This window comes from Caloenas nicobarica, chromosome Z, assembly GCF_036013445.1.
Source record: "Caloenas nicobarica isolate bCalNic1 chromosome Z, bCalNic1.hap1, whole genome shotgun sequence".
NCBI classification, from domain to species: domain Eukaryota; kingdom Metazoa; phylum Chordata; class Aves; order Columbiformes; family Columbidae; genus Caloenas; species Caloenas nicobarica.
The window spans coordinates 58,911,466-58,938,149 of NC_088284.1; the positions used below are offsets into that span (position 1 = coordinate 58,911,466).

General features: G+C 37.2%; 1 protein-coding gene across 1 annotated transcript in view; it reads right to left on the bottom strand.

The window, feature by feature from the left end:
* Positions 1-7,117: 7,117 nt before the first annotated feature.
* Positions 7,118-26,684, bottom strand: part of ALDH1A1 (aldehyde dehydrogenase 1 family member A1) — a 54,680-nt gene continuing 35,113 nt past the window's right edge. Inside the window, exons 8-15 of the mRNA XM_065656561.1 lie at positions 24,595-24,723; positions 21,660-21,773; positions 19,901-20,003; positions 19,159-19,343; positions 15,491-15,655; positions 13,415-13,572; positions 12,312-12,386; positions 7,118-9,962 (exon numbers count right to left, since the gene is read on the bottom strand). Of these exons, the coding sequence (XP_065512633.1) occupies positions 9,890-9,962; positions 12,312-12,386; positions 13,415-13,572; positions 15,491-15,655; positions 19,159-19,343; positions 19,901-20,003; positions 21,660-21,773; positions 24,595-24,723 (1,002 nt within the window). The 3' untranslated portion in view covers positions 7,118-9,889. The remainder of the gene's footprint in view (positions 9,963-12,311; positions 12,387-13,414; positions 13,573-15,490; positions 15,656-19,158; positions 19,344-19,900; positions 20,004-21,659; positions 21,774-24,594; positions 24,724-26,684) is intronic.

The following is a 26,684-nucleotide window of genomic DNA, read 5'->3' on the forward strand; positions in this document are numbered from 1 at the left end:
AAATAAATTAATTATTCTAATCTGACTGCATAGATTCTCAAATGGCTTATTCTCCTTTGTTTGGTACAGAGTGTCACTGTAATTATTACTGACGTCTGAGTGCCACATGGTGACTTTTCTGCCTTATGTGCTTGCATTTCTTTTAAGTCCAATACTAACTAAGAATTATCTGAATCTGTCGATTATGTTAGGTTTATTCAATGTATTTTTTTTTACTCAATTCTAAATTCTTCATATATATGCTTACATCTAACCTTTTGGGACATGTACACCTTAAGGAAATATGTAAGGAAGGGCTATAAACCTTAGGACCTGGACTTCTTAGATGATGACTGAAAAAATGTCATGGGGTGAAATGTTTAATTTATCGTCACTTTGAAATGTTGTAACAGAAAGTTCATTCTTGCAAATGCTAAAGTATGATAATTACCTTAATTTTCCAGCTTATTACATAAGATGAGACATTTTCATTCTTTCTCTCAAAAGGTTGTGTGCTTTTCTGCATCAAATCCCTATTGACTTTTCTGCTAGCATATCTTTTCTGTGGGCATATATATTTTCACCCCTAACAGTAAAGATTCTGAATTTGCCTTATATTTTTGCTCCTGATTGGTTTTTTGAGCTTTACTTTTTAAGCCCATAAAAGTTTGGGGAGATAAAATCTTACCCATCTAATTCACCAGAGTCCCCCTGCCTTCATCTGATTATTCTGAACAAGATTAGACTTTGGAATTACTTTTTTTGCTAGGTGGTTGTAGTCCATGTGCAAATGTACACTGCCACTCACACTCAGAGATTTTTATGTCAGTACTTTAGAGAAGCAAGTTTTCTCACAGAGAGCACAGTGACTAAAAAGGAAACAGATATTTTCTGTTTAATCATGTAATGTCTTATTTATACAATGAGAATTTTAGTTTTAAACACTTAACTTGGTTCTGGATTCTCTCAACTGGTGTGCTCTTTTTTCTGTCCTCACATTTGTTATACATTGCCGTGTTTGAATACCATTATTAAAAGTCTCACCTTCAAAATAATTTATTCAATGCAGCATTCAAGAGAAAGATGAGTTTTAAAGAAGTCCATTTGGTTTGTTTAAAAATTAAAGAGCTAAAATGCATCTTTTAGATAAAACATGGTTTTGAAAGTTAAAGCAAAATCATCACACAAGCAGCCCTCTGGAATAAAGCACCAACCCATGATGAATGACGGGTTCTTCTGTTCACAGCATAGCAACGCTTACAGGAAATTTTTACCTGCATTACATGGATATGTGAAGCTGTCAAAAGTAATGCTAGTGACACCTGACACCCCTAGAAATCTTCAGTTTTAAAAGTCTCTTTTTGGATGAGACTAAAATTTTTGTACAAGCTATAGAAAGTTCAGGCTGGTCTCTGTTGTCAACAAGTCAGTGCCAGCATGGACAGTGCTGAGTGTTTGATTTAACAGTCAAAAATGATGTAAATCTGTGCTAGATTTGGTGGTTATGGAAAGTTTCGGTCTGTTAGGAATCGATCACTTTAATACACAGCAGCTTCTCCCATACAGCCCTTCATATGACATGAAGCAACTCCTAATGAGCTGTGAATCTCTTCTTTCCGGCTGTGGTAGTGACAGAAAACCACATGAAAATCTGAGTCAAACTGACTCACCCCATTGTCCACCCAGGCAGCTCCTTGTGTGCTAGGGAAGTAGGCACAGAAGGAGGCAGTGAAATTGCTATGACCTTGATCTGCACAGCTATGTTTGTTGTGAGGGAGAAAGCATATGCATTTTTCTTCCCATATGTTCAAGTTTTTAATTTTCATAATCTCCTGTTATGAAATAAAATTCTGACATATTCTGTTCTTGTAAATATACTCCATAATACAATAACTTACACTTAGGCTCTTATTTGTGTATCAGTTGCACAGGATTAGTACTTAAATGTAGTTTTTTATTAAAAAAATATTTACAAAAAATAAAAAAGAATGAAGCAAAAAGGCAGTAAATACATTCAACAAATAGATCTCATAAAAATGTAGTCATATGGCAAAATAAATTTTAAAAATCATCATCCAGTGTCCATAAAGCTATATACTTAAGTAGCCCAATCTCTAGCAGTTAATAAAGCAGTGGAGGTTTTACTATTCAGCCTACACATTCATGAAATCAGGGAAAAGTGACAGATAAAATGTTGAAGGTTTTGCAAGGGTTCTCTTGTTTAGTGGTAGCTAGTACTTCACATACAGAAGACAAAAATATCAGAGGTGACTCCTGAAACAGCAACATATCGTCAGACATGATCTTCTATCAGTGAGCAGTGTAATGCATGGACATTTTTCCTTTTGTTAAAGATAATTAAGACCCCTCTGAGGAGGAATACAGTGGCCCAGTGCAGGCTGAGGAAACATTGGGAATGAAACACATGCTTTACTGAGTGTAAGTTTCAGATTCCTAGGATACTTTCTTAGGGAGATTAACCTCTCCTTACTGTTAATGGCAACAATTGTTTGCTTCTGTTTATTTGCTGAGGTCTAGAGAGAAACATAGGGAAATCTAACCTTTCCATCAACAAATCACCAACATGCAAGATATGAAATGTGCTGTTTATTAGACTGAAGTTTGTTTAGCTCTATAGAGAGGACAGTTTTTTTTTTACCCATTTCTATAATACCATGGCTAATTGTCCATGTAAATAACTCCACAATTGTATTTCTCAATCATATTTAAATTATTTATTACAACATTCAACATGGAAAGCTAATTTCATATTAAACACCTCCTCTATATAAGTGACAACAGAGAGGTAGCCATGGTGCGCAGGAGAGTATGTGCATTAAGAGAAGTTGGCTGAAGTATCAGAAACCTTATTGTTTTCCCATTGCACATCAGGTGTCATAAGGGGAGACTAATAAAGAAGTGATATGTTTGTTTGTTTTTCTGAGATGCAATTTGAGTATGTGAGCTGTGATTGCTCCCCTTCTCTACCTGTTTACTGTTACTTTGGCTGTGATTGTTGCCCCTCAAAGCCTAAGAATAGGCAGCCAGCAGGCACTTTGTACCCAAGAGCTTCTTTGTATTTCTGCTCTTTAAGTTGGTCTTGTAAAAGATATCACCTCTTTCTAATCATGTCAGTTTGCATTTAGACCTCCATAGCCACAACAGTGTTAACGATGAGTTCTATTTCCATCCTCCTTCAGACTGAATCTCTCTCACAATGTGGATATGTGAAGCTGACTTTAGATTCCTTTTGCTAGCTTTAGTTAGCCTATTGTTGTGGTTTAACCCGAGCTAGCAATATAAGCACGATAACTTCTCCCTCACCCCCTCCCTACCCCCAAACAGAGGAGAGAATCAAAAGGGAAGGGAGAAATGCAGTTTAATAAAATAACAAAATACTAATACGCTACTGGTAAATAAATATATATAAAATAGAAATAGAATATAAAATAAAAGATACTCAATGCAATTGCTCATGAAGGACCCAGTCCCAGGAAACAGCACCTGGTCCCAACAGCTGATCCCAGAGACAGAAGAGAAGAAGAAGGGAGAAAGGACCAGAGGCCTCTGCAAAATGGCAGGATGGGAAAAGGCCGAAGTAACGAAGTCCTGAACAGAACCCTCCTGACTCTGACAAAAAGTCAAGAGAGAGACTGGAAGATCCCGGCTCTCCTTAAATATGAAGCATGACGCTAAGGGAATGGAATACTCTCATTGATCAGTCTGGATGGCAGCCAAGGTCTGTCCCATCCATGCCCCCTTCTTCCATGCCTCATACCTGTGGGCAGAGCGCTCAGAATGTCCTTGGCTCTCAGACCAGAGCAATTAAAAACTAACTCTGTGCTGAGGTGTTCTTGTTCTCAAACGAAGTCCAAATAATGGCCATGCTAGCTATGAAAAAGAAAGTTTTCTAACTGCATGAAGAAAATTAACTCATTTTCAGTCAAATCAGCACATCTATGCCCAAGGCCTCCCATATTTAACAAACAGAACCCCTTTCTGGTTTAGGACATTAAAAAAGAAATACTTACATTTTTTTAATTTTAGATAATTTTGACTTAGTATAATACACATAGAAGAAATAGAAGACCAATCTTCCCTTAAAATTCCTCACTAGGAGAATACAATAGGTTAAGAATATTGATTAATAATTAGTCTATTAATATTGAATAAATAATTTGCAATTAGTGTTTACTGTGTATATTCATCATATCCCTGGATATTTATCTGTAGACAGGTTATGGTTTTCTTGTGTTCATTCATCATCCAAACGTATGCATTCGCATTTTTCCCTGTAATTAGAACTTGATCATTGTGCCTTATGAGGGCTCATGCATTGTGCTGAAAATAAGTGCTTCATTGGTTAGTGGTGGGGGTGTATAAGAGATAACTTCCATGGATTCTCTTCGTTGAGGATTTCTGGAGATGGAGAAAGCCACAGAATCTGATGTCTTTTAAAGATTGTAATCAACACAGTGGATAAGGAGGGTCAAAGATTCTTTGTGTAAGGGTCAGCTATCTGATAGGCACTGTACTTAGTAATACAAGTGGTTTGTCCATTATAAGAGTTCTTAAATATGTGTTGATGTGTCTATTAATGGATCGTCTTTATAGTCCATATAAAATGTTCATGTGACACATTTTCTCACGTTCATACAAAGTCCTTCTTGGTTCTTGAATATAGTTAATTGTGGAGTGCTGCTTGTTCTTGTTTGATTCACTTATTGGCTTGTCAGACATTCTTATCTTCCAAGGGCAATAAATCTCTAATCTTGCTCAAATTTTGCCAGGTTTGTTCTTGCTGTCACTAGACAGTGTGCTCCTTGGTACTAAGCATGGTCACTATGTGTAAGAAGGAGCTTTATTCAGTACCAACGTAGAATCTGTACTACTGGAGTCACCAACCTGCAAGAAGCTCATAGGTAAGGCCTTGACAACTTGTACCATTTGGTAAGGTATGCTGATAGAAAGGTGTGTCACAGCTGGATTTGTGCTGTATTGATCATGCTATGTCATCAAAGCTTCTTAATAGTCTGTAAAAGAGGTACTGGTGGAATTTTTCTGCACAGACAGTGAGAGGATTGTGTCTAGTTGCAGCGGTTTGTTTAATAACTTGAAATGCTTGTCAGAGTTTGTAAATTGCTCTTATGTCCAGAGCCATTTTGGATTGGGGTGTGTTTTTCATTTGTAATTGTCAAACTATTATTCAGTCATGGTCTTATACTCTACACAGAATGGTAAACAATATGAGGATATAAACTAAAATAATAATAAAAAAATGTTCTCCTTGTTACTGCCTGTTCTAGTTTGCTTGCTTCTAAACAACACTCAGTACTAATAATTTTACTTGGAAGAATGAGCTCCTTCTATTCTGCTCCAACCAAGGAAAACAATATTGTGTTTTGGTTAATACTTCTCCCAAATCTGCCTACAAAGCGTGCTAGTAATGTGTAAAAGCAGCTGTGGTCTCTTCCTCTTGCATAGCCAGTTTATTATACTGTGTATGAATCATCTTTGTCGATGCCCTTTGAGGACTGTTTCACAAGCTAGATTTCAACAGTCAAACCACCCGATACTCAGTTTTGTTTACTGGATCTTTACGTTTGTGCAATTTTTCATGCAAGACGTGATTCATGTTGTTCCTACAAGACTATGAAACATTTTATTTAACCGTGTCAGTTTATGGTGTGCTTCCAGATTTCAACTTTTGTTTCCAGAACTGTGTATTCATCAAGCCACTGTTTTTCTCTCAACATAGCAAAGGTTATAATTTTGTCCTTAGGGCCCTCCACTAAATTCACAGGTAACTATTATTCCAAATTTTTCAGAGACTCTTTTTTTTATTACTTCATTTTAGAGTGGACTTTTCCTAATAAGTAACTATTTAAATCCCACTTTTCCGTAGGGGAATAGATGGAAGACAACATTAACACTGATCCAGCTGGACCATGACCTAAATGGGAAGAGACATAGCAAAAGAATCAGGCAGGACAAACACCATTTGGAAGCAAACATGATGATGGAGGGGCTAAGGAAAATAAGCCTTTCATGTTAACTCTTACAGGATTATAATGAGATCTTACAGAATCTCTAGGTGATCCTCAGCTTTGCTTTCCTTCCTCATCACACTCCTTAGACTTCTGCTGTTTCTCCCTTCCTTTCACCCTGTTTATCTCGCACTTGTCTTTTCTGCACTTATCTTTTGTGTCCCAGATGGAATATCCCACTCTCCTCCACCCAAGCCCTTTTGCCTGCCAAGATCTCACATCTTTCAAATTCCTCTCTAAAACCTACTTCATCAGGGAATTTTCACTCCTTATCCGAGCCAGATGCTTTTCTTGCTCTGGATATTTTTTCCATATCTTGTCTTGTCTGTATTAAGACCTGCATATCTGGCTGTTGAGGATTATCAGTAATTTTCTTTCTTCAGACAGAATGAGAATTCCTTAGAGCTTTACTGTTTTGACTGAAATAGCCAGAGGGTCCCTCTATCTTGCTGTTGCCATTCAACAGCTTCCCTCCTCTTAAAAAAAATAGTTTGTCAGCGGCAGGAGAGGGGGCAGGAAAGGCTTCCTATGGCAAGACAATGGCTTTAAGGACCCAGGTTTCTAGGACTTGCTTTTCTATATGGTATGAAATTGCCTGAAACATATACCTTTCCATGAAGACTGCAAAAGCGTCTCTTTGGTCATACTTTCATGGAAATTAAAGGTATATATTCAATAGTATTAAGGGGGTAGAAAGGTAGTTCACTGGTAAAATAAATAGTCCCATTCAAATCTGCTGGGATTTTGCTGTAGATTATTTACTCAGGCATCCATTGCCTTGAAGAACGATATGAAAAATATTGCCATTTCAATCCAAACATAAAATACATATTTAATAACTGCTGCTGACTGTAGCAGTCAGTTTTCAGAAGATTCGAAAGGAAGTGCAGTAAGTTCTCTTCTCTTGTTAATTTTTATTCTCTGTGAAATGCTGACTATAACTTCACTAACATTGTATTTACGTTGAGATCAATTATTGCTCTTCTTCTGTTTCATTCCAGTAAATTTCAATGGCACTTCTTTGGCATTTAACAGGAGTAACATGATAGTGATTCAAGCCCAGAAAGAAAGGTCCTCCTTAATTACCTGTGTAATATTCGTGGAGTTTAAATCTTCCTTTATTCCTGCCCAGACTGGGCGATCACAAGCCACTGTACGCATGTGCAGACATAATGCAAAGACATAGCAAAGATATTCCACCATCAAATGGAGTCTTTAATACTACAAACACAGTTACAAGCACTCTTAATTGTGAAAGTACACTTCTTGTACTCACAGGGAGATTGTATTAGCACTAGTAGTGTGTGCATTGTGGGTAGCTGAGGAACAAACAGTACCATATTCTGAAATTCTTCTGGGTTGGACACTTATGCAATGCACTGTGAACTGATGTGCTTTTGTAAGGTAAACTGGACTATGCAATTTGTTGAGCCATTGTTTGCCTCCTTCAAACACATCTCAAGTGCTTTAGGCAAACACACATATATTGAATTCCTTAAACTTAGAAGTTGCCGAAAGGTGTATCTCTTTACATTGGCGTCTCTTGGGAACAACTTCAGTGTGTCATCAGATTAACCCAAAGCTATACTTGGCTCTGATGAAAGTTGGGTGTTTCACCTTGGTTGAATGACAGCCTTTGCCTTCTTCTGCTCTTCTCTCTCTCTCATGTGTAATACACACAAAGAAACATTTCTCTGAGTCAAGGTTTTTGAAAAAATGAGAACTTAACATCACTACTAGATGCTAGATTTTGATCACCTTGAAACATTTAAATTGACAAAACAAGACTACTGCCAGCTTTTAAAATCTGTAAATAAGAGAAAGAGTCTGTCAAACAAGAACTAAAATAGATTTAGAATATTGTTGAGAACAGTATTAAAATGTTTTGGGCATTGTAAGGAAGAAAACATATATGCATGCAAGGGTCAAGCTGATCCTTCTCCTATACTCCCATATTTGTGTTGAGTTTTCCCTTTCCTTGGGTTATATTTCACAGTCATTCTTTGCTTGTGCTTGCAGTTGCAGCCAGCATAGCCTGGTAGGACTGGATTTGCAGCCCTGTGCTGCCAAGGGACACTGTGAGGAGATGGGAAAAAACAGCCACATAGTACACATTCAGAGGGGAGCTGCTTCAGGCCAGTCCTAGTCCACTTCTAAGAGCTGAATGGTTATTAGTAGTTGGATTATACCAGACACAGGCCAAGTGCACACCTTCTGTCTTAGTGTCATTGAAAAGGCAACCAATTTGCTCCCCTGTATCACTCTTCCATGTTAACCAAAGAAGGTGAGTGGAGATGGTCAGGAATATAATTTCATATGTGCATGCCTGATCCAAACCAAAATGAAAATTTAGGCTTACTGCCATTTGGCTTATTTATCCTCCTTTGAGACTTCTACAATTGACTTCAGTAAAAGCAGAATTTGGACAACAGAGGTTTATGAAGACCCATACCTGCTCTACATACTGCTTTTCATCTCTTTTCAAAAATTTAATCTTTCATTATGTTCAGGTTTTCTCTAATACAATGTTCATTACCACTTTCAAATTATCTTTGAGTGTTTTGCCAATATTTTTTTCTATGCAATTTATTTCTTTAGGATTTTTCCCCCTTTCTCTTTTTTGTTGCTTATTTTGATTTCTGTGCTTTCTTCTTTACACTTTCCTCTGACAAGAGATGAATGGGGGTTCCGGATTCAGTACAGGGAAAATTTGACGCTGTCAGTAGGAGACTACATAATTGCAATACTTGGTGTCTGTAGACCCCTGTCCCAGGACTCATCTGGTGGTTGCTGCTGATGAGTGGCCATCAGAGGATGCCGATAGCTGATCTGGCAGAGAATTGTGAAACACTGAAGCTGCACGACCAAGAGATCTTGCAGGTTATGATCAGCTTGGTACACATATATTTGCAGAGGACCTTTATGAGAATAAGCAGCTATAAGAAAAACATGCAGACATATGAGTACAGGAAAAATGGTATAAATTACAACGAAGATTGCTCTCCCTCACCTCCACTTCTCTTCTTGCCCTTCAGTATTTCTTATGTGTTATCTCTTAAGAATTTTTTTATATACTTATCACTACAAAGACAAGTGCTGGCTCTTTGCAGATTATCCAGTGTTCTGTGTGTTCACATTTTTCTATTTATAATACTGTCAAATAATTAGAGTATTTAGTTTCCATATAGCCAATATAGTGTACTTCTCATGACCTAAACACACGGTGGAGACAGTAGTGCCTCTTTAAGGATGCATAGTGCCCAGGCGTAAACCAGTGTAATAGAAAAGACTATTGAAAGGAGCAATACTACGTTTTGAAGGTGGATTTTAATATTGGTTAATATTATCTAGATTACATTTGTGTGGTATGATAAACAAATCCAGTAGTCTAAGAAATATATCTAGAAGAAGCTGATTATTTTTGAAAGACATGGAGAAGTATCTATCTTCTAATTACTCATAAGTGCTTTTTTAAGGCCACAAAGAAAATGCAAAGAAAGCTGTCATCTAACATTTAGAAGAGCACATAAATTCAAACTGTTCCTGTTGGATATATTGAAAAAGGAACATTTTAATAGCACTACAGAGACCTTCCTCTGAAAATAAAAAATAGTTCTTCCTGAACATGAATTTCAAAATTAGTGAGCTATGTACCAGACCTTAAATTTTCATTTTCTCGGTTAGTCACGTTAAAATTTTGTGCATTATCCTTCATATCTTTAATGTAAGCAAGTATCTCATATACAATCAGAAGCAAAAAAGTTAATGAATAATTCTTCAGAATTCAGATCCCCTTTTCAGACTCATTTGAAGATTGCATTTGAAGATCCCCTTTTCAGATTCACTCTGCACCTCAAGCAGCATTATGAGTTCTTCTGTGGGATTTTGATTGTGACAGTCTTAACTTCTGTGTATTCATGAAGGCCATATTCTCCCCTAGAAAAAAGAGAACCAAGAGCAATATTTATGCTAATGCTTTTTATATGAGTTATGGCCTGGATGGGATTTTCAGTGTACGATTGGACAGATGTATAACAGGTATACTATACATACTATACATATTCGGAAGACATCTGTGCAGCTAGACTACTTCTGGAAGCCTTTCAAAAAGCTACAGTAACTGTCTCTTGAGATAAGTAGGAGAGAGAGCAATTTCATTTCTGTGCAAAATAATGGTGTTTAATCAATTCAATGGATTTCTAAACTGGCTTTCTGTGCACTAAGGCAGGCACATTTTTAGGTCTTCACAGGCATGTTCAAGTTATTTTCAAATGCTTTCCTCTGATGTTGAGTTTTCTCCTGAGTGAAAGAATAGGTGCTTCATCTCGTATAAATGAGGGACATAATTAATCCACTATGAAATCTCCCAGACAGTGAAAAACACTTAAATTTTACTGACATGTTATTACCATGATTCCACCTTTATGTTTTACATGATGAGATGAAGTATGTTTGTGTGCCTAGATGTTTGACATCTGATGCAGTCAGACTCTTTAGACATAAGTGATTGTTTTATAGAACAAGGGTTTGTTACAGTGTGTTATTCATTTCTCACTGCCATTTTACTAGATATATTTGTAAACAAAACAATAATCTGTGATCAGGACTCTTGTGTTGTGGGTAAATGTTTACTGATTCTCTTCATTTTTGAAGTGGCATTCTGTCAGTTTGTGACATTCAGCAATTTAATTCATAATGGTATTATCATTCCAAGAATTATACAGGGAATTTTATTCTGGGATTCAGGGGGAAGTCAATTGCTTGACATTCTGACCTCCTGATTATTTCAGTGAAGTTGGTTCATGCGTATTTCCATCTCTCCTAAAATTGATTGCCACATGTTTACAGAATATTTTCCATGGTCGACATCTATCTGGTACTAATTCCTTCCTTGCCCTCTAGAAGGAATATTTTTATTGCTCTACTAATTGTGATTTTGAATGGAGCATTAGGAAAGACTTCATTTTCGCAAAAGCTTAACTCTTTCAAAGCGTGTTGTTACAGAGAATATCAATCTTTATGATAGACTATTATTGTTTTCCTGTTATTTCCAGCAAAGAAACCCCCAAAATATTTCTGCAGAAGGCTGTAATTCAGAATTGATGATATGTCAGTTTTTGGCATTCAGCAAATGCAAAACAGTCCTTGATAGCAATGGCCTAAATTACAGTTTTTTCTTGTTTTCATTTTGATATTTTCTAAAGCTCTCAGCATTGGCATAACTCCGTTTCCTTTGAAGTCAGTGGGAGCTTTGCCATCAGGAGCAGACTGAGTCCAGTGATGAGCAACCATGAAAACTCTAGCCTTTTTCTCTTAAAAAAATGAAAAAGAGAGAAAAAGAAGCTCTGAAACAATTCACCAGCACATATATTTTTAAGTACTTCCATTATTCATTAAAAGTACTGTGCATTTGCCTTAATTAAAGGAAAAAACTTATACATTTTGAATTTTATACATTGCTTTAAAAATAATTTGTTCTTCCCAGATATATGACAAATGACTTGACAAAGGACTTAAAAAATGGCCAATTGTGATTTATGTTCCAAAAAAACCCAGAAGACCTAATTCTATATAATGTAATGAACAAGTATGACATCAAATGTTTTGTGATGTAACACATGACATGATTCTCTTGCTAATATGAAGGTCAGGATGAACACAGGTAAGACAGGACGTGATTCAAACTGAAACTGGACTAAATCTTGGAACTCTGAAATAATTTGATTAGCTTATCATTTCTGTATACTCCTCCATCTCTAGTTTGGGAAAAGACCAAAGGTCTGAAGACTACAGAGGACTATTTTTGTCATAACTTTTGACCATGCTGGAACGTACTATAAAAACATCATCGTCACAAGACTTTTAAACTGAAAACTTTTGTTTAAAATAAGGATTTTGAAATGCCTTGTGTTTTCAAAAACCCAGCATTTAAAGGGAATTCCATAAACTATACACGTATATCTCTTCATGCAAATGACACTTTCTACCTATATGCAAAAATTGTAAACCATAAACAGAATGATCAGTTTTACATATCAGTAGACCACAAGCTACTAAAAATGGTCAGTTTGAAAAAGTGTGTATCTAAGTAATTTTCTTATTTGTTTTATAGGGAAGTTATTTGCTTGACATTGTCTCTGACAACATGAAGCCCCTGAACACTATATGGAGTAATATGACAAAATCTCAAACTGGGCATCCTAGTTATAAATGAGTTTGAATTTGGATTTTGGAATTTCATTTTGCAGTTCTGGTGAATCTACCTTTTTAAAATTATTTACTTACATTTCTCGTCCATTTCCTGACATCTTAAATCCTCCAAAAGGACATTGAGGAGATACTGCACTGTAACAATTAACCCTGGAAGGACAGAAAAATTACTTTGGATATCATGGAACAGTTTTTTTCACTCTGAAAAATCAGTGTTTTTCTGTTGACTGTAAAAAGCCTATGATCATGTTTGCAAACTATATCTGAGTAATATATTTGCAAAAATATGTGTAATCCAAGGTTCAGAGAAACAAAGTATTAGCAGAAACTACACTTATGATCAGGTTTCTAACACCCATGAAGGGTCTTCGAGCAGAGTGACAGTCATATCTTTCTCTGGTAGTTATAATAAAATTCCTTCCTAACTAGTGTATAAGTTCTTAAACCAGAGACAAGTCATAGTTAAGTCTCCTGCAGCTACACTTCCAATAGGCAAATTCAGAATGACTTCAGTATATATTTAGATCTCTTTCTGATGGATTGATGTAACTGTAGGGAAGTGCGGGTATCTGTCAGTGATAGTAACTAGACTCAGTCTGCTATTCCTCCAAGCTTTCATTCTTGCATCTCTCAGCCTTTGCCTTTCTAGCTCTGCATGGGTTACCTCTTTCTTTTCCATTTCTGAAAATAGTTGTCCTTGTACTAGTGGCAGTTCTCCCCCAGTTGTGTTTCCTTACTTTTTTTAACCACATTTTATCAATCTTTTCCATCACAAGTAGGTTTTCTGCCCATGTTAATAGCCACAGAACTTCAGATAATTAATTTCTTTATACAGAACAGAAAATGATGCCCACAAATTAAGTATGTAGTGGGCTATTCCCAGATACAGAATAGAAAGGAAAGTGGCACTCTCACTGTATTTTGTTTTGTGCCCTTTCCTTTCCAGTTTAATTTTTCAGACTAAGTTTACAGGACAGTTATGTGAAGACTTAAAATAAGTATTTATTTAATAGCACTTTAAGAATGTAACGGTGATGGAAAGAGAGACACAGGAGGATGGCATTGATCTACCTCTCTAAAGATGACAACAAATTCAAATATAAAAGTATACCACCCCGAGAATTATTAAAATGTCTTACAGTTACTGCCATTGGAAGAATTAAAAAGTTATTACTTACCATACTGTTCCAGCCTGAAGAGCAGCTGCAAACGTCAGTGCTTTATCAATGTCTTTGGTAAAAACTGCTGCTGCTAAGCCATAAGTAGTATTATTTGCCCTCTTGATAACTTCATCTACAGTTTTAAACTTCATGATTTGTTGAACAGGTCCAAATATCTGTTTCAGACACATATAAATATAAGAAGTGAAGTAAAATAGCTTACTATTGTAAATAATTTCTACTTAAAAAAATATTTCTGTCAGATGACCTTATTCTTGAATTCATTCAGTCAAGAGTATACGTCTCAGAACAGAGCTCTAGAAAGGATTATAAATTCACATAAAGATCGGATTTTTGTAGTATTGTAGTATGCCTTTTGTAAAATGATTGATAAAACAATAAATCAACAAAAAATGATAAATTATGAAAACAAATAAATAAAGATGAAAAGACACGTACCATAACTACAGTTAGCATGGAGTCACAGTGTTTATATACCTATGGCTGTTATCAATGAACTGGTATTTTTTTGGCAAACTCCAGTTTTAGAGTTAAGACCTTAAGTTTTCCTTCCTCTGAACTTTCTATTCAACTTTTATCTCTGCAGGTAGCTGCACAACTGGACATGTACACTAGGTGAAATAAATAATTCTGCTTTCCATATGGGTGCTATGTGAGATAATAGTCCTTCAGGCTCAGTTTTCCCACTACTGTCACTCTGTGTTCTCAGCCAAAGGTACCCATGGCCACCACGCAGTGCCAAGTCTGTCAAGGACAGGTGGGCATTGCCACATCTAATTATTTCCATTCCACGGATCATGACCTTTCCACTTCTTTTTCCTGGAAAATGTTTAGTGCTAGTTTCTAACTACAGTTGCAGGGATTGCTTTACACAGATAAGAAAACCACTGAATATTCCCCCACTGTTCAAGCTTTGTCTTCCAGTACCTGGATATTTGATAAATTGTCTTTGCTGTCTGGTATTTCATTGTTTGATATACTCAAAATAGTGTGCAAGAAGCAGTTCTTGTACTGCTGACTCAAAGGAAGCTAACTAATCCGTGAAGAAACACACCACTGTGTAGTTTCCTACCTGACACCCAGACCAGCAGAAACAATCCAAATTATTTGTCATACACCTATCTCCTGTTTTACAGCATTCTCCCCTTCACAATTAACTCTAGATGCTCTGATGTTCATTTTATCTCAGCCTGTTGACTCTTGCTGAAGGTTCTAGATATGTTCAGCAGACTGCATGAGCAGTGCTGCTGGCTATATAAAGAAACATCTAGATTTGTAACAATTTGGAAGGAGCTTTCTAGTTTGAAGAACTATAATGGACACCAATTGCACCATGATTGCAGCAGTTATTAATCAAGATTAATGTAAAAAACATGGAGATGAGGTAATGACTGGACTTTGAGACTGTGTTTACAGAACTGTTTTTCTCAATGGCATAGCAGCTCTGCACTCTTGACCCTCTGTCATTCCTTGCAGATGATCACTGCTGCCTTGGCACTGCTCCTTTAGTTGAGTCAGTAAAATCTCCTCCAATGCTGTGTAGACACATCTGCAAACTGATCTAGGTTAAACAACCCTGCAGAAGCAAAACTCTGCTTTGCTGTAGTTACCAACAAAATGCCTATGGAAGCATAATCTAACTACTTTTTCTTATTGCAAAATAGATGCTTCGTGCATATTGTGTCCAAACCCCAAATTAAAGGGCTCCTTAGGCAGTGCAAAGAGTTCACAAGCTGTGCCTTCAAGGTTCCTTCTCTGCTACAGGTTATCATGACTCCGATATGTGAGACATGGGCAGTATGAAGTAATGTAAACAGTCCGAATCTCAGCACTTTTATCTACTGCAAGCTTAAGCTCGAGCCTTTGTTGGCAGGCCAGCCTCCCTGACCTCCACTGAGTTGCTAAAATGGGCATCAGAAACTGAGAAAAGCACTTTAAACACCACCAGGATGGAACTACATATTTACTGAGAATATTCCTATGTAGCCACTTGACATTCTAAATGGATATTTAGTACAGACATTTAAACAGACAATCTCCAGTGAGAGTACAGACTGCCAAAAATGTATTTACCTCTTCTTTGGCGATACGCATATCATCTGTAACGTTAGAAAAAACTGTGGGCTGGATGAAGTAACCTTTGTCTCCCCATGGACCTCCTCCACATTCCAGTTTGGCTCCTTCTTTTTTCCCACTTTCAATTAGCTCAAGGATTTTTTGAAACTGCTCCTTATCAATCTAAACGAAAGGATAATAGAGATGAAAACAGTGCACACTGAATTGTTCTTCTAACTCATTAAGCAAAATCTAACAATGATCCAGTTTTGTTCAGTTGCATGTGTTGAAGTGGAACGTCTGGAGAGCCCTGCAAATATTTCTGTCACTAACTTCTCAAAACTTTGCAGTCTTTTTTCAAATAGACCAGTTATCAGAAATTCTGACATAAAAGAATCAGCCCTAGAAGGACTGATATGCTGGTTTTTTTAAAAAAAGCAAACAAAATAAAATGAATGTGTTTTATACTTCTACTCCTCTTACTTCCTGAGCTTAATGCTGCGAAAACAGCAGAGTGCTTGAGCTAGTCAGCAAGACTCTATTGTACTTCACTAGGTCTGGTAGACTGGTCATACTGTTTTCCTAAACTACTAAAGGAAGTTGAAAAGCAACAGTAAAATATAACTGAAATTCAGTGCTGTTATCAGTTTATTCTGATTTATTAGTGGTAAAAAGCATTTACATTTTTGATTTGAGAAACACAGATCATAGATCATTTATGGTATGAAGCCAACCTCTGCCCCTTCATGCCCCTAAGCCTACCAACGAATTCAACATATGCCAAGCATAATGCAATCTGCCTCTATAGTATAGCAAAATGCATGGTGTTTGGCTAGAAGAGGTGTTTTTTTGTGGTAGCACAATAGGGGCTTGTGTTTCTCTAACCCCTTATAGTTTTCAGTGACAAAGTGGATAATAGGAAATAGCATAAATGAGGACTAGAAACAGGTCACACATCATTTCCTCTCATCCCCTCTCCAAATCAATGGATCACCACTTCAAGCCTGAGGATAAATTATGCACAAGACAACATTTATGTCAAGAAAAACTCAATGGTAAAGCTTGTTTGGCAAAGGACTCTAACACTTTTTTTTTTTTTTCATTAGTTCCATTTTCATCATTTTTGCCTTCACTCTTTCAGCATTGAGCCCTTCAAGCACTGGTTCATGAAGATACTGAGATTACTTCTACAGTGACTTGTGCACAGAAGTTTCTTATCTGTGATCATACTCAAGAGTCAGTAGAGCAGGTGTGTATCTCATTGTCTTACTTATGCAAGAAAAATGTCTCACTTCAGTTTAAGAAAAATATTATCATGGTCACAGAAAACAATTATTTTCAAAGGTTCTTGGAAATCCTGGATGCATATTGGAGTAAACACCTATTCAGCCATAGCTTTGATAAAAGCTTATATGTTAGGGATATGGATTTATAAGGATTTTGATAAGGACATGATTTTTAGTTTGCTGAGGTCCCCTTGTAATTTTGTTTTCAATTGCCTCACTTCATGGTGAAGACTTAAAATTTCTGCTACCTTGGTGGCCAAATATCTCATGTGCATAAACATCTTGGAGAGAAGATGAGGTTTAGATGATATAGACAGTGTGTGAATTAGCATATATATGATCCTTTGTATCCCAGCAAGGCCTTTCTCTCCTCTTTGGTGCTCACTGTGTTACCCAATTTGATGCCTCCGAGGGCAGGGGCAGGTGCTGCCCCAGAGGGCCTGTGAACTGGAGGACAAATACAGTTTTCAAGGAGTCTCTATGACAAGAGAGCACAGTGAATATACCTGATAGAGGCTATAATTTTTTGCTTGTATGAAGAATTAGTCCAAGCACAACAAGGAATTAGAAGACAAAGAGAGATATTCAGCATAATTATGACAAAAGAAATGCACCTAAACTGCATATTTAGTTTTTCACTAAATGGGATCACACGGGTTCTAAAACGAGAAACTTTTCTAACCTGTGAAAAAGTTAAGATTTCTGCTAAAACTTGCTAAGAATAAAAAGAGGTCAAGAAAGGCAAATGATGACACCGAAGGAGACAAAAGTCTTCATGGTCTTTTGAATGATTTCAGTAATGCATTTTTTTTCATGTTTAACATTTTTTTACTTATTTTTAGTAAAGGTTTACTTTAATCTCTCTTTAAATTGTCAGCATGAATTTCAAACCAAATAAAGCCACAAAAACATGAAAGTGGATCCCTGTTAGTATTGTATTAGCTGTACACCACACACCTGGAGTTTACTTATTTCGATCTTCCTGTCCTCTGTTATTTAAATTTATTCAGCTGAACATAGCAGCTTGTTAGCAAGACATTGGAGGATATCAAAGAAACAGCATTTCTGTTTTTAAATTCTTCAAATATTGTATGGCTTGGAATGCAGTTTTCCAATTTACTTGGTGTCTTTGATTACATAAAATGACTGGGATAACCAATGAAGAAACACATTACATTATCAAAAGTGTGGGAATGCTTTGTCTCCAGTTTTGTTTTGTTTTGTCTCTGATACAGTTCCTTTATTCTGTGACAATAAAATATGTGCATAATAGCTGTATCTTGTGGTACAAGCCAATATGGGAATATGACTCTAGGTGAAAACTAATTTAACAATGCTCTTATGTTAAATGTGGATCTACTGAATCCACAGAATTATGATAGCAATTTTTTTGAAGTTGCATTTTCACATTCATTTAATGGAGATGTTGACATAACCTTGCAATATAAGCAGGAAAAAGTACAAAATTATGCATTTTAATTATGCAACTTTCTAAAACTGAGAGCAGAATAATGAAACACTAATGTATTGAAAAAGAGGAAAATACACTATATAATTTTATTTCCTAAGGCTCCTCACAGTGACATGATTTGAATATAATATTAGCAAACCCTGACAGGAGTGATCATACTTGCACTTCACAGCTATTACATTGGAGCTTTCTCAAAGCATTTAAGTTCTATATAGTTTTTCCTCTGCCATAATAAGGAGAGGAGAGAGGAGAAGGGAAGGCGCAGGAAGGGAAGGGAAGGTGCGGAAAGAGAAGGTGCGGGAAGGGAGGGTGCGGGAAGGGAAGGGAAGGTGCGGGAAGGGAAAGGAAGGGAAGGAAAGGGAAGGGAAGGGAAGGGAAGGTGCAGGAAGGGAAGGTGCGGGAAGGGAAGGGAAGGTGCGGGAAGGGAAGGTGCGGGAAGGGAAGGGAAGGTGCGGGAAGGGAATGGAAGGGAAGGTGCGGGAAGGTGCGGGAAGGGAAGGGAAGGTGCGGGAAGGGAAGGGAAGGTGCGGGAAGGGAAGGGAAGGGAAGTTGCGGGAAGGGAAGGGAAGGTGCGGGAAGGGAAGGTGCGGGAAGGTGCGGGAAGGCAAGGGAAGGGAAGGTGCGGGAAGGTGCGGGAAGGTGCGGGAAGGGAAGGGAAGGGAAGGAATGGGAAGAGAAGAGAAGCGAAGAGAAGAGAAGCGAAGAGAAGAGAAGTGAAGCAAAGTGAAGCGAAGAGGAGAGAAATCTCACCCTTAGGCCTACGATAGTGGCACAGACATTCATCAGTTCAGTTTATTCCTCCTGGTCTGCCAGACTAACCACTAGACAACTGTACTTAGCCTTGATACTAGTGCAACAATAGATTTAGAATTACATTAAAATGTGATGTCATGTCACAATTATATCGGGAAACGCATAACATTACTTACTTGAGGGCCTTGCTGTACACCAGGCAAAAGAGGATTCCCAAGGGTATAGTTCTTTGCTCGTTCAATGCTCCGGCGAACAAACTCATCATAAATAGGCTCTTCCACAAAAATCCTAGATCCTGCTACACAACACTGTCCCTGGTGGTAGAACAAACCAATATGTGCAAATTCCACAGCAGTGTCCACTGAAAAGAAATGCAGAGTTCATCAGATAACACACTTGAATGGTCATGTCATAAATTCTTCACAAATCTTCATCATTCCATCTCACTTCCCTTTTTAGCACTTTTACATGTTCCTTTAAAATACAAATATTCATCCATTTACTTATGAACCAAACTACTCATCAAAAATTGTACAGTACACCTAGAAAAATACACATTCAACTCTTCTGTGTGAAATGTAGATTCAACATGATTTGCCCTATCAGAAGTACCAAGAAGAGTATTCAGCTAGAAGGTTAATAAACCTGCATAAAATCCATCTATCTGCTTTTGGTTCTGCATTTGTGTTGCATTAGGGTAATCATTGATTACACCCTTAAGGGCTGACAGGTTGTCAGAGGCTCATATCCACTCAGGACCCACCAACTTTTGGGGGCAGTCTAACCTAAAACTATGGTGCGACCAGAAAACATTAAGAATTACTCCTTCATTAAACAGGTACAAGTAATTTACTGACAATGAAAAAGAACATGGTACTTGCAAAAGTAGTAGGTTTATACAATAAAAATGCTACTAACAGTCTGCGTCTGCAAATATAATGTTAGGACTTTTTCCTCCAAGCTCCAATGTAACTCTCTTCAGATTGCTCTTCCCTGCTGCTTCTTTAATAAGTTGGCCAACCTAAAAGGGAGGGAGAAGACAGCTTAATCTCAAAAACTTATTATGACCTCAATAATGCTCCCGAGTTCCTCAAAAGCGAGAATCAGTTTGTAGTTCTCTGCCATCTCAATAATAGTAGAAATGAAAAATAAATTAAAAAATAAAAAAAAAAAGTCAGGGTGCAGGTGATTTGCAATCGACAAACCAGGAATGTTTTATAGAAGATTTTCCCCTGGACACACTCCTGTTAATATGAACTGTCCTGGAAAAAATGTGAAAACACACTTGTAGTCCTTGTGGCTCTGGTCTGTGACTGTCCATATGTAGTAACCCTTTCTCTGCCAACTTCCCTACCTTGTTTCTTGCTGCTGTATTACACTGCCATAAGAAGAGGATTGTCAGCAATGTCTATGAATACATCCTTTGGTCTATCTGCCTTTAGAAGGACATTGGGCCATGGGAATTGTAGTTGCTACTGTCCATTTGGAACATCTGTGGGGTATTTCTCAGATAGCGTGTTTTTGGATTTTTTTCCTGTTACTTTAGAGCTAAAGATTCCTAAAACTAAATATAGCTCTTGTACTCAATGTGTACTCATCCTTGACATGAAGACAGGTTGAGAGGGTTAGGATTGCTCAGCCTGGAGAAGGCTCAAGGGGGCTTTATAGCAACTTTCCAGTACCTGAAGGGGACCTACCAGAAAGATGGAGAGGGACCTTTTACAAGGGCATGTGGTGATACGTTAAGGTGTAATGACTTTAAGCTGAAAGAGGGAGGAAATAATAAGGAAATAATTCTTCACCATGAGGGTGGTGAGGAAGAGGAACAGGTTGCCCAGAGAATTGTGGATGCTTCATCCCTGGAAGTGTTCAAGACCAGGCTGGATGGGGCTTTGAGAAACCTGGTCTAGTGGAAGTTGTCCCTGTTCAGGGCAGAGGGGTTGGAACTAGGTGATATTTAAGGTCCCTTCCAACCCAAACTATTCTATGATTCTATGGTTCTATAAGGCAATGTTATTTATCTTTGGAGTATATATCCAAGAAGTTAAGAGACCATTTGGGAGCTCTTCCATATAGAATTCACACAGACAGATAATATAATGTATTGTGTTAAGGATCTAGTTATATAATACTTGCACTGAGAAATCTTCTGTCATATCGCTCATGGTTCTTCAGGGTGAAGGTTAGGAAAATTAACAGTGACCTTTATTTCAATTATTAAACTGATACATATTCAAATACACTCGTAAGACCATCCAGGTGATCATCAGTATCATTCAAATACCAAAAATCCATCATCTCACCTAAATGTGTGCAGAACCAAGAATGAGGTTTCTGAAATACTTTCCTATCATCCTGTTGTTATTAAAACTAAAAAGAACAGAACACTGCCTGCTTTTGCATTTTTTATAATTACTAAAAAAAAAAAAAAAAGAAAACATTGTATCTTGTGGAGTGTCTTTGTTTGAAGGGCTTTTCTACAACACAAACATTGTTTAAACATGTTTAAATTTAATAATAACCAACAAATCATTAAGCAGACTTTGTTTAAGTAAACAGCAGCCAAAAGAAATAAAAAAGTTTAAATAGTTACATAGAACTTTTTAGACATTAAATCATTACAGGGAATCAGGGGGGCTCAGTTCCCGCTTATGTTTTCTTGCATTCATTATAGTACCTCTGTAGAGCCTGTGAAAGCTACTTTATCTATATCCATGTGGTGAGAAATCGCTGCTCCAGCAGTGGGTCCAAAGCCCGGCACAATGTTCACAACTCCAGGTGGAAATCCTGCCTGAATTGGAAGAGAGAACCCTGTGAACCTGGGAAAGGATAATGACTAGAAGAACATGTCTCATATAGTCTCACTTCTCTGTTAAGTTCTCTAGAGTCGTTTTCTCAATCATACAGTTATTCTCAGCCCTTAAGCCTCAAATATGTTCATTCTCACAATTACATTTACTCTCACATGTAACCCTCTTTCCCTCACCTGTCTTTTAGGCTATTGAACTGTCCTTTTTTTAAAAGAGAGAACATATAATTTCAGTTCTTTTTTCAATGCCATTGCCAAAGAATACATTTATTTTTTAATTTCTTCCCCAGTCAGGTGTTTAAAGAAAAAGATTTCTTAATTTCACATCTCCTTGATTAAAGCTATTTGAATCATCCTTGGACCATCTACTCACTATCCCTCACACTAGATGGAATTAATTAATGATCTGCTGACTGACACTGAAATTTTATTAGGAAAAATGATGGAAATAATACTTCAAACTCAATGTCTTTACTGCTTCTTCTGCGTGTGGTTTAGAAGTAGAAAGTGGGTAACATGAGAGTTTACAGCACAAAAGAGGCAGGTCAGCTACCAAGCATGAATAAGCTGGCTACCTGAGATATGCACAGTCCCAGTTTCTTGTAAATTTTCTGTTTAAAGTCTTTTCCTGTGGGCCAAATGAAAGCTATTGTTTCCCACCAATTCTATATTATTTATGTTCCATTCACAGACAAAATAAGCTATTTTCTTCCAAGAGCTTGGCAGGCAAATTTGCATGGATGTGGATCTGGATTTCCTGCGGGCTTCTGAAGAAGCTCTTGGATCTCAATGACACTTACAAAGCAGAGCAAGTATGGAATTCAAAGACCCCCCCAAAATAGTCTCTCCTTTATTATCATTTAGATGAGTCTCTTTTTAGCAATAAACAGGACTTCGGAATTATATGCAAAGGTTCTATTTTCATTTGGAAAATGGTGAATTTTGGCTGGTGAGTTACAGCTTCTAAACCTCATATTCTGCCTTATGGACACCAGGCAACTGCTTTTGTTCAAATAACTTTAGTTCCTTACGGCTTCATGCTCAGATACCTGCCATCAATGCTTTTTATGACCACTTAAATTTCCAGATTAATATTTACCCTGGAACGGATGAGATAATGAGGTTCCTTCCATTTACTTAGCATTGTGTTTCATACTTTGTAGAAAAAAGTAAGAAAAGTATTTTTTTATGGAGCTAATTCACATTGTCTTACTTTGGGCATTTATTTTCCATGTCTGTATTAGAAGCTATTCTCTACATTTAAGCAAAGGAGTCTTGTGAGGACTATTAATGATAGTGAAGATTACCAAAATGACTTTTTTTTTTTTTTTAATGTGGACTTTTGAGAAGGAGAAAGTTAAATTAGATCTTCAAATAGTTTCACAATGAGTCTAAAACAACTACTGAAGTGATCAGCAAGGTTTAGATCACTATCAGGGATCCCAACTTTATTTGGGTAATCTGGGTGTAAATAAAAGTCCAGCTTGATTTGAGTGAATAAATCTTGAAGGACTTGACAAGATAAATATCTGTCTTTTTTTTAAAGCTACACAATATCTACCAGATAATACAACAAAAACATTCAATAATTACATACTTAAGCTGCTATCCAGTTGAACACTGAATGAGTGGGTAAAATGAGAATCATCTTGCCTTTTGCCAAAAATGCCCTGGTGTTAAGTATGCACACAAAATGGAGCACTGATTACATTCCCAGTTATGAACTCTCAAGAAATCAGAATATCGGTACAGATACTTCGTTAGACTCAGAGAAGAACAGAGTTACTCTCCGTGTGAAGTTATTTGGTTTTTGTTTGTTTGTTTTCAGAGAAATATACTTGTGATACTCATTAAAAAATAATAAAGTATCTGTCTTTTTTTTTTCTAAAGCAATTTGTCCTTCCCAATATTATCTAATAGCATTTACTATGTGATGCAATAACAGCAGGACTTAGCTCCTTCCTGATAGTCAGTTAGTTTCTGTGAAATATTAACTCATAACCAGTCAGTATGTTCTACTGAATCATTGTTTTGAAGCAGAATGATAAAATGTGCCAAGTCATTTCCATTAACACTTCGCAAGGTTACTGTGCCGGTGATAATTAACATCTGTGACAACTCTTCAAACATGTTAGATTACATTTGTTGATTTCATTGGGGAGCAAGATAGCTGAAGTATTTAACTGTTCTTTGGGTGTTTACTGGGCTGAGCACAATAGTCAACATAACTCTGGAGACTCCAGAGAAACTACCGCACGCCTTATGTTCAAGAGCACAAAGTGTGTTCTCCCAGTTTCTGTGTGAAGAGAGTTCATAAGTTTGGCAGCAGTCACCAGTCCATTTTTGCAGCTCCCTGTTAATAACAAACCCAGGTAGATAAAAAGTTGGATCAACTAAAACGTAATAATAATTAGCTGTATCAACAGATCCTTTTCTGTGATAACTATGTTAATAAAGTTATTGTCACCTGACTCTAAGTACTCTGTCCTTGACTCTTTGTTTACTTTTGACTTTGAAACGTACTGTGCTTTTGTAATACAAATATATTTCCCAAAGAATGAGGTTACTGAATTGCTATTTTTATTTTTGCATGTGTGTGCGTGGACTAGAAAGATATGCATGCTTCTGCCCTGGATTTGCTTCACTGCTTTACAGGAAGGTAAGTTCCATAGTACAAGTCTGGACATGCAATGAGATAGACATGCATGGCATAGCCTGGCTTATATTACTTCTGTGGCACTTCAGCTGCAGTATACTCTTACATTTCTGAGAAAGGCAAAACACTCTGCTGTTGCTGACTTACCTCTTTAATTAAGGATCCCATGTAAAGGGCAGTCAATGGCGTTTGTTCTGCTGGTTTGACAACAACTGTGTTTCCACAACAAAGGGCAGGGGCGATCTTCCAGATGAACATAACCAATGGGAAGTTCCACTGAAAAACAGAAGAGAAGGTGTATCCTATTTCTAATATATCACCAAAACGCCTTTGCTTTTTCTATAATAATAGTGCAAATTGTCAACTGGGTGGTTGAACTCTTTGTTGAACTCTTTTCAGGATGAAGACGTTTTGAAAAAGCAACTGGCAAGCCGTGTTATACAAAGACCAATGATTTTGGTATACGTAAATTCAGGGGATCCAAGGTTTTAGTTAAGAGCTCCAGAGACAATAAGTGTACTCCTCTTACAAAGCCTTCCAGAAAGTCGATGGATTAGTGGTGAAATTGGGAGTTTTGCTAATTTAAATGATCACATCCATCATCAGTTCAGTTTTCTAAGGCAGACAAGGTAATAATGTGTAATGCAGTCCCTGCCCTTTTCCATGGAAGTTTCACTGGCAGCTCTCTATTGTGGTCAGTCCAGCCAGACTGCAGAGCAGCTGGCTCCTTTGGACCACATATTAAGAAGCATGAGGGCTGGGTAAAAATGGTTTGCTCCTTTGAGAACATTTCTAATAGTTTTGGAAGCATTGAGCTCATGAAATACCATGTGCCTTACCTTTATGAAAGTCAGAAAAAAGGCAGTTAACAGTTATCTATTATGTTAGAAAGGCTTGGAGAAGTATACATGCAACTGGTCTTTATCTCTCTTATCTCATTTTAGTGTCACCCCATCTCTAAAATAACAGGGGCACAAATAACACAAAGTAAGGGATTACAGGGTTTTCTAGATCTTCATAATTAAAATAGAACTGTGTGAGTGAAGCGAAAGCAAGGGTGTTTTGTAGCATTCACATAATTCTCCAAGTTTTTATTTTATGTAAGAACATCCAACTTAGTAGGTTCATGTTTCAGTGGAGAGAAAATAAAGATATACTCAGAAGTCCTTGAATATTTTATAAGGAAAGCCAGTCTTTGTACTAACTGCTTGTACTTCCAACATGTGCATTTAGTGCACATTCAGCATGTCTTGGCTGAGTGCTTTACTTGAAATATCTTGTGCCTGACCTACAACAGAATCTAAACCAGCAGATTCCCAAGCTCTCCTGGAGGCTAGATCCATATTCCAGTGATGTTGTAAAAATCCATGTGACGGTCTAAAAAGATAGCAAATCTGTAAACTCAGGACATCCAGAACATATGTGGAGCCCACAAGTCTGAATAAACCTGACAGACAAGATGACTCTTTTAGAATCTTGTAAGCTGTTGAGCAGGTCAGGTCAGGCTGCCCACACCTACTATGTGCAAAGAGATGGGTGGATTAGGAGTGTCTAGTGTATATAATTATTTTCACAGCAATGTGTTGAAGCTGTGTAGACCTCACGCGTAGGTTTAAAAGTTGAATTCCTCAATGTTTTGGATGTTCAGACTTAGGCAAGTCTTTTGAATCTTAACATAAAGTAAGAGACTTCAAAACTGGGAATTTAGACACTCTGAACAGGAGCTTGGGAACATATGGCTCAGTATCACTGTGCTTATTGGACACATTCTTTGTGCTGTTAAATGTACCATGAACATGGTGAATAAGTCTTAGTCACAAATAAAGATCCAGCTATCTGGATAGCTGCAGTATACTCTTCAGCTGCAGTATACTCTTACTTTCTGAGAAAGTGTTCTGCTCTACAGAGCAGAACAGACATTCCAGGTCCTAAACCTTGTTACTTATAGGTTGTAAATATTACCCTCTCCTAGCTGTTTATTTCTAATTCTTTCACTTCCAGCAAAATGCAGTTCTGTGTTTCAAAGCAATCAATCAGTCAATCTTTTGAGATTTATTTTCTTTCCCTGTACAGGAAGGAGAGAGACAAGGTTGGACAGGACTGACTCATCAAAAACTCTCTGTTGCAGAGTTTGACAAGTACTCAGAACAGTCTCTGTCTTTAAGGAACTAAAAGTTTCTTACTGGTAAAGTTTCACAAATGCACTTGCATAGACAAAATTTCAAAAGCATTTCCAT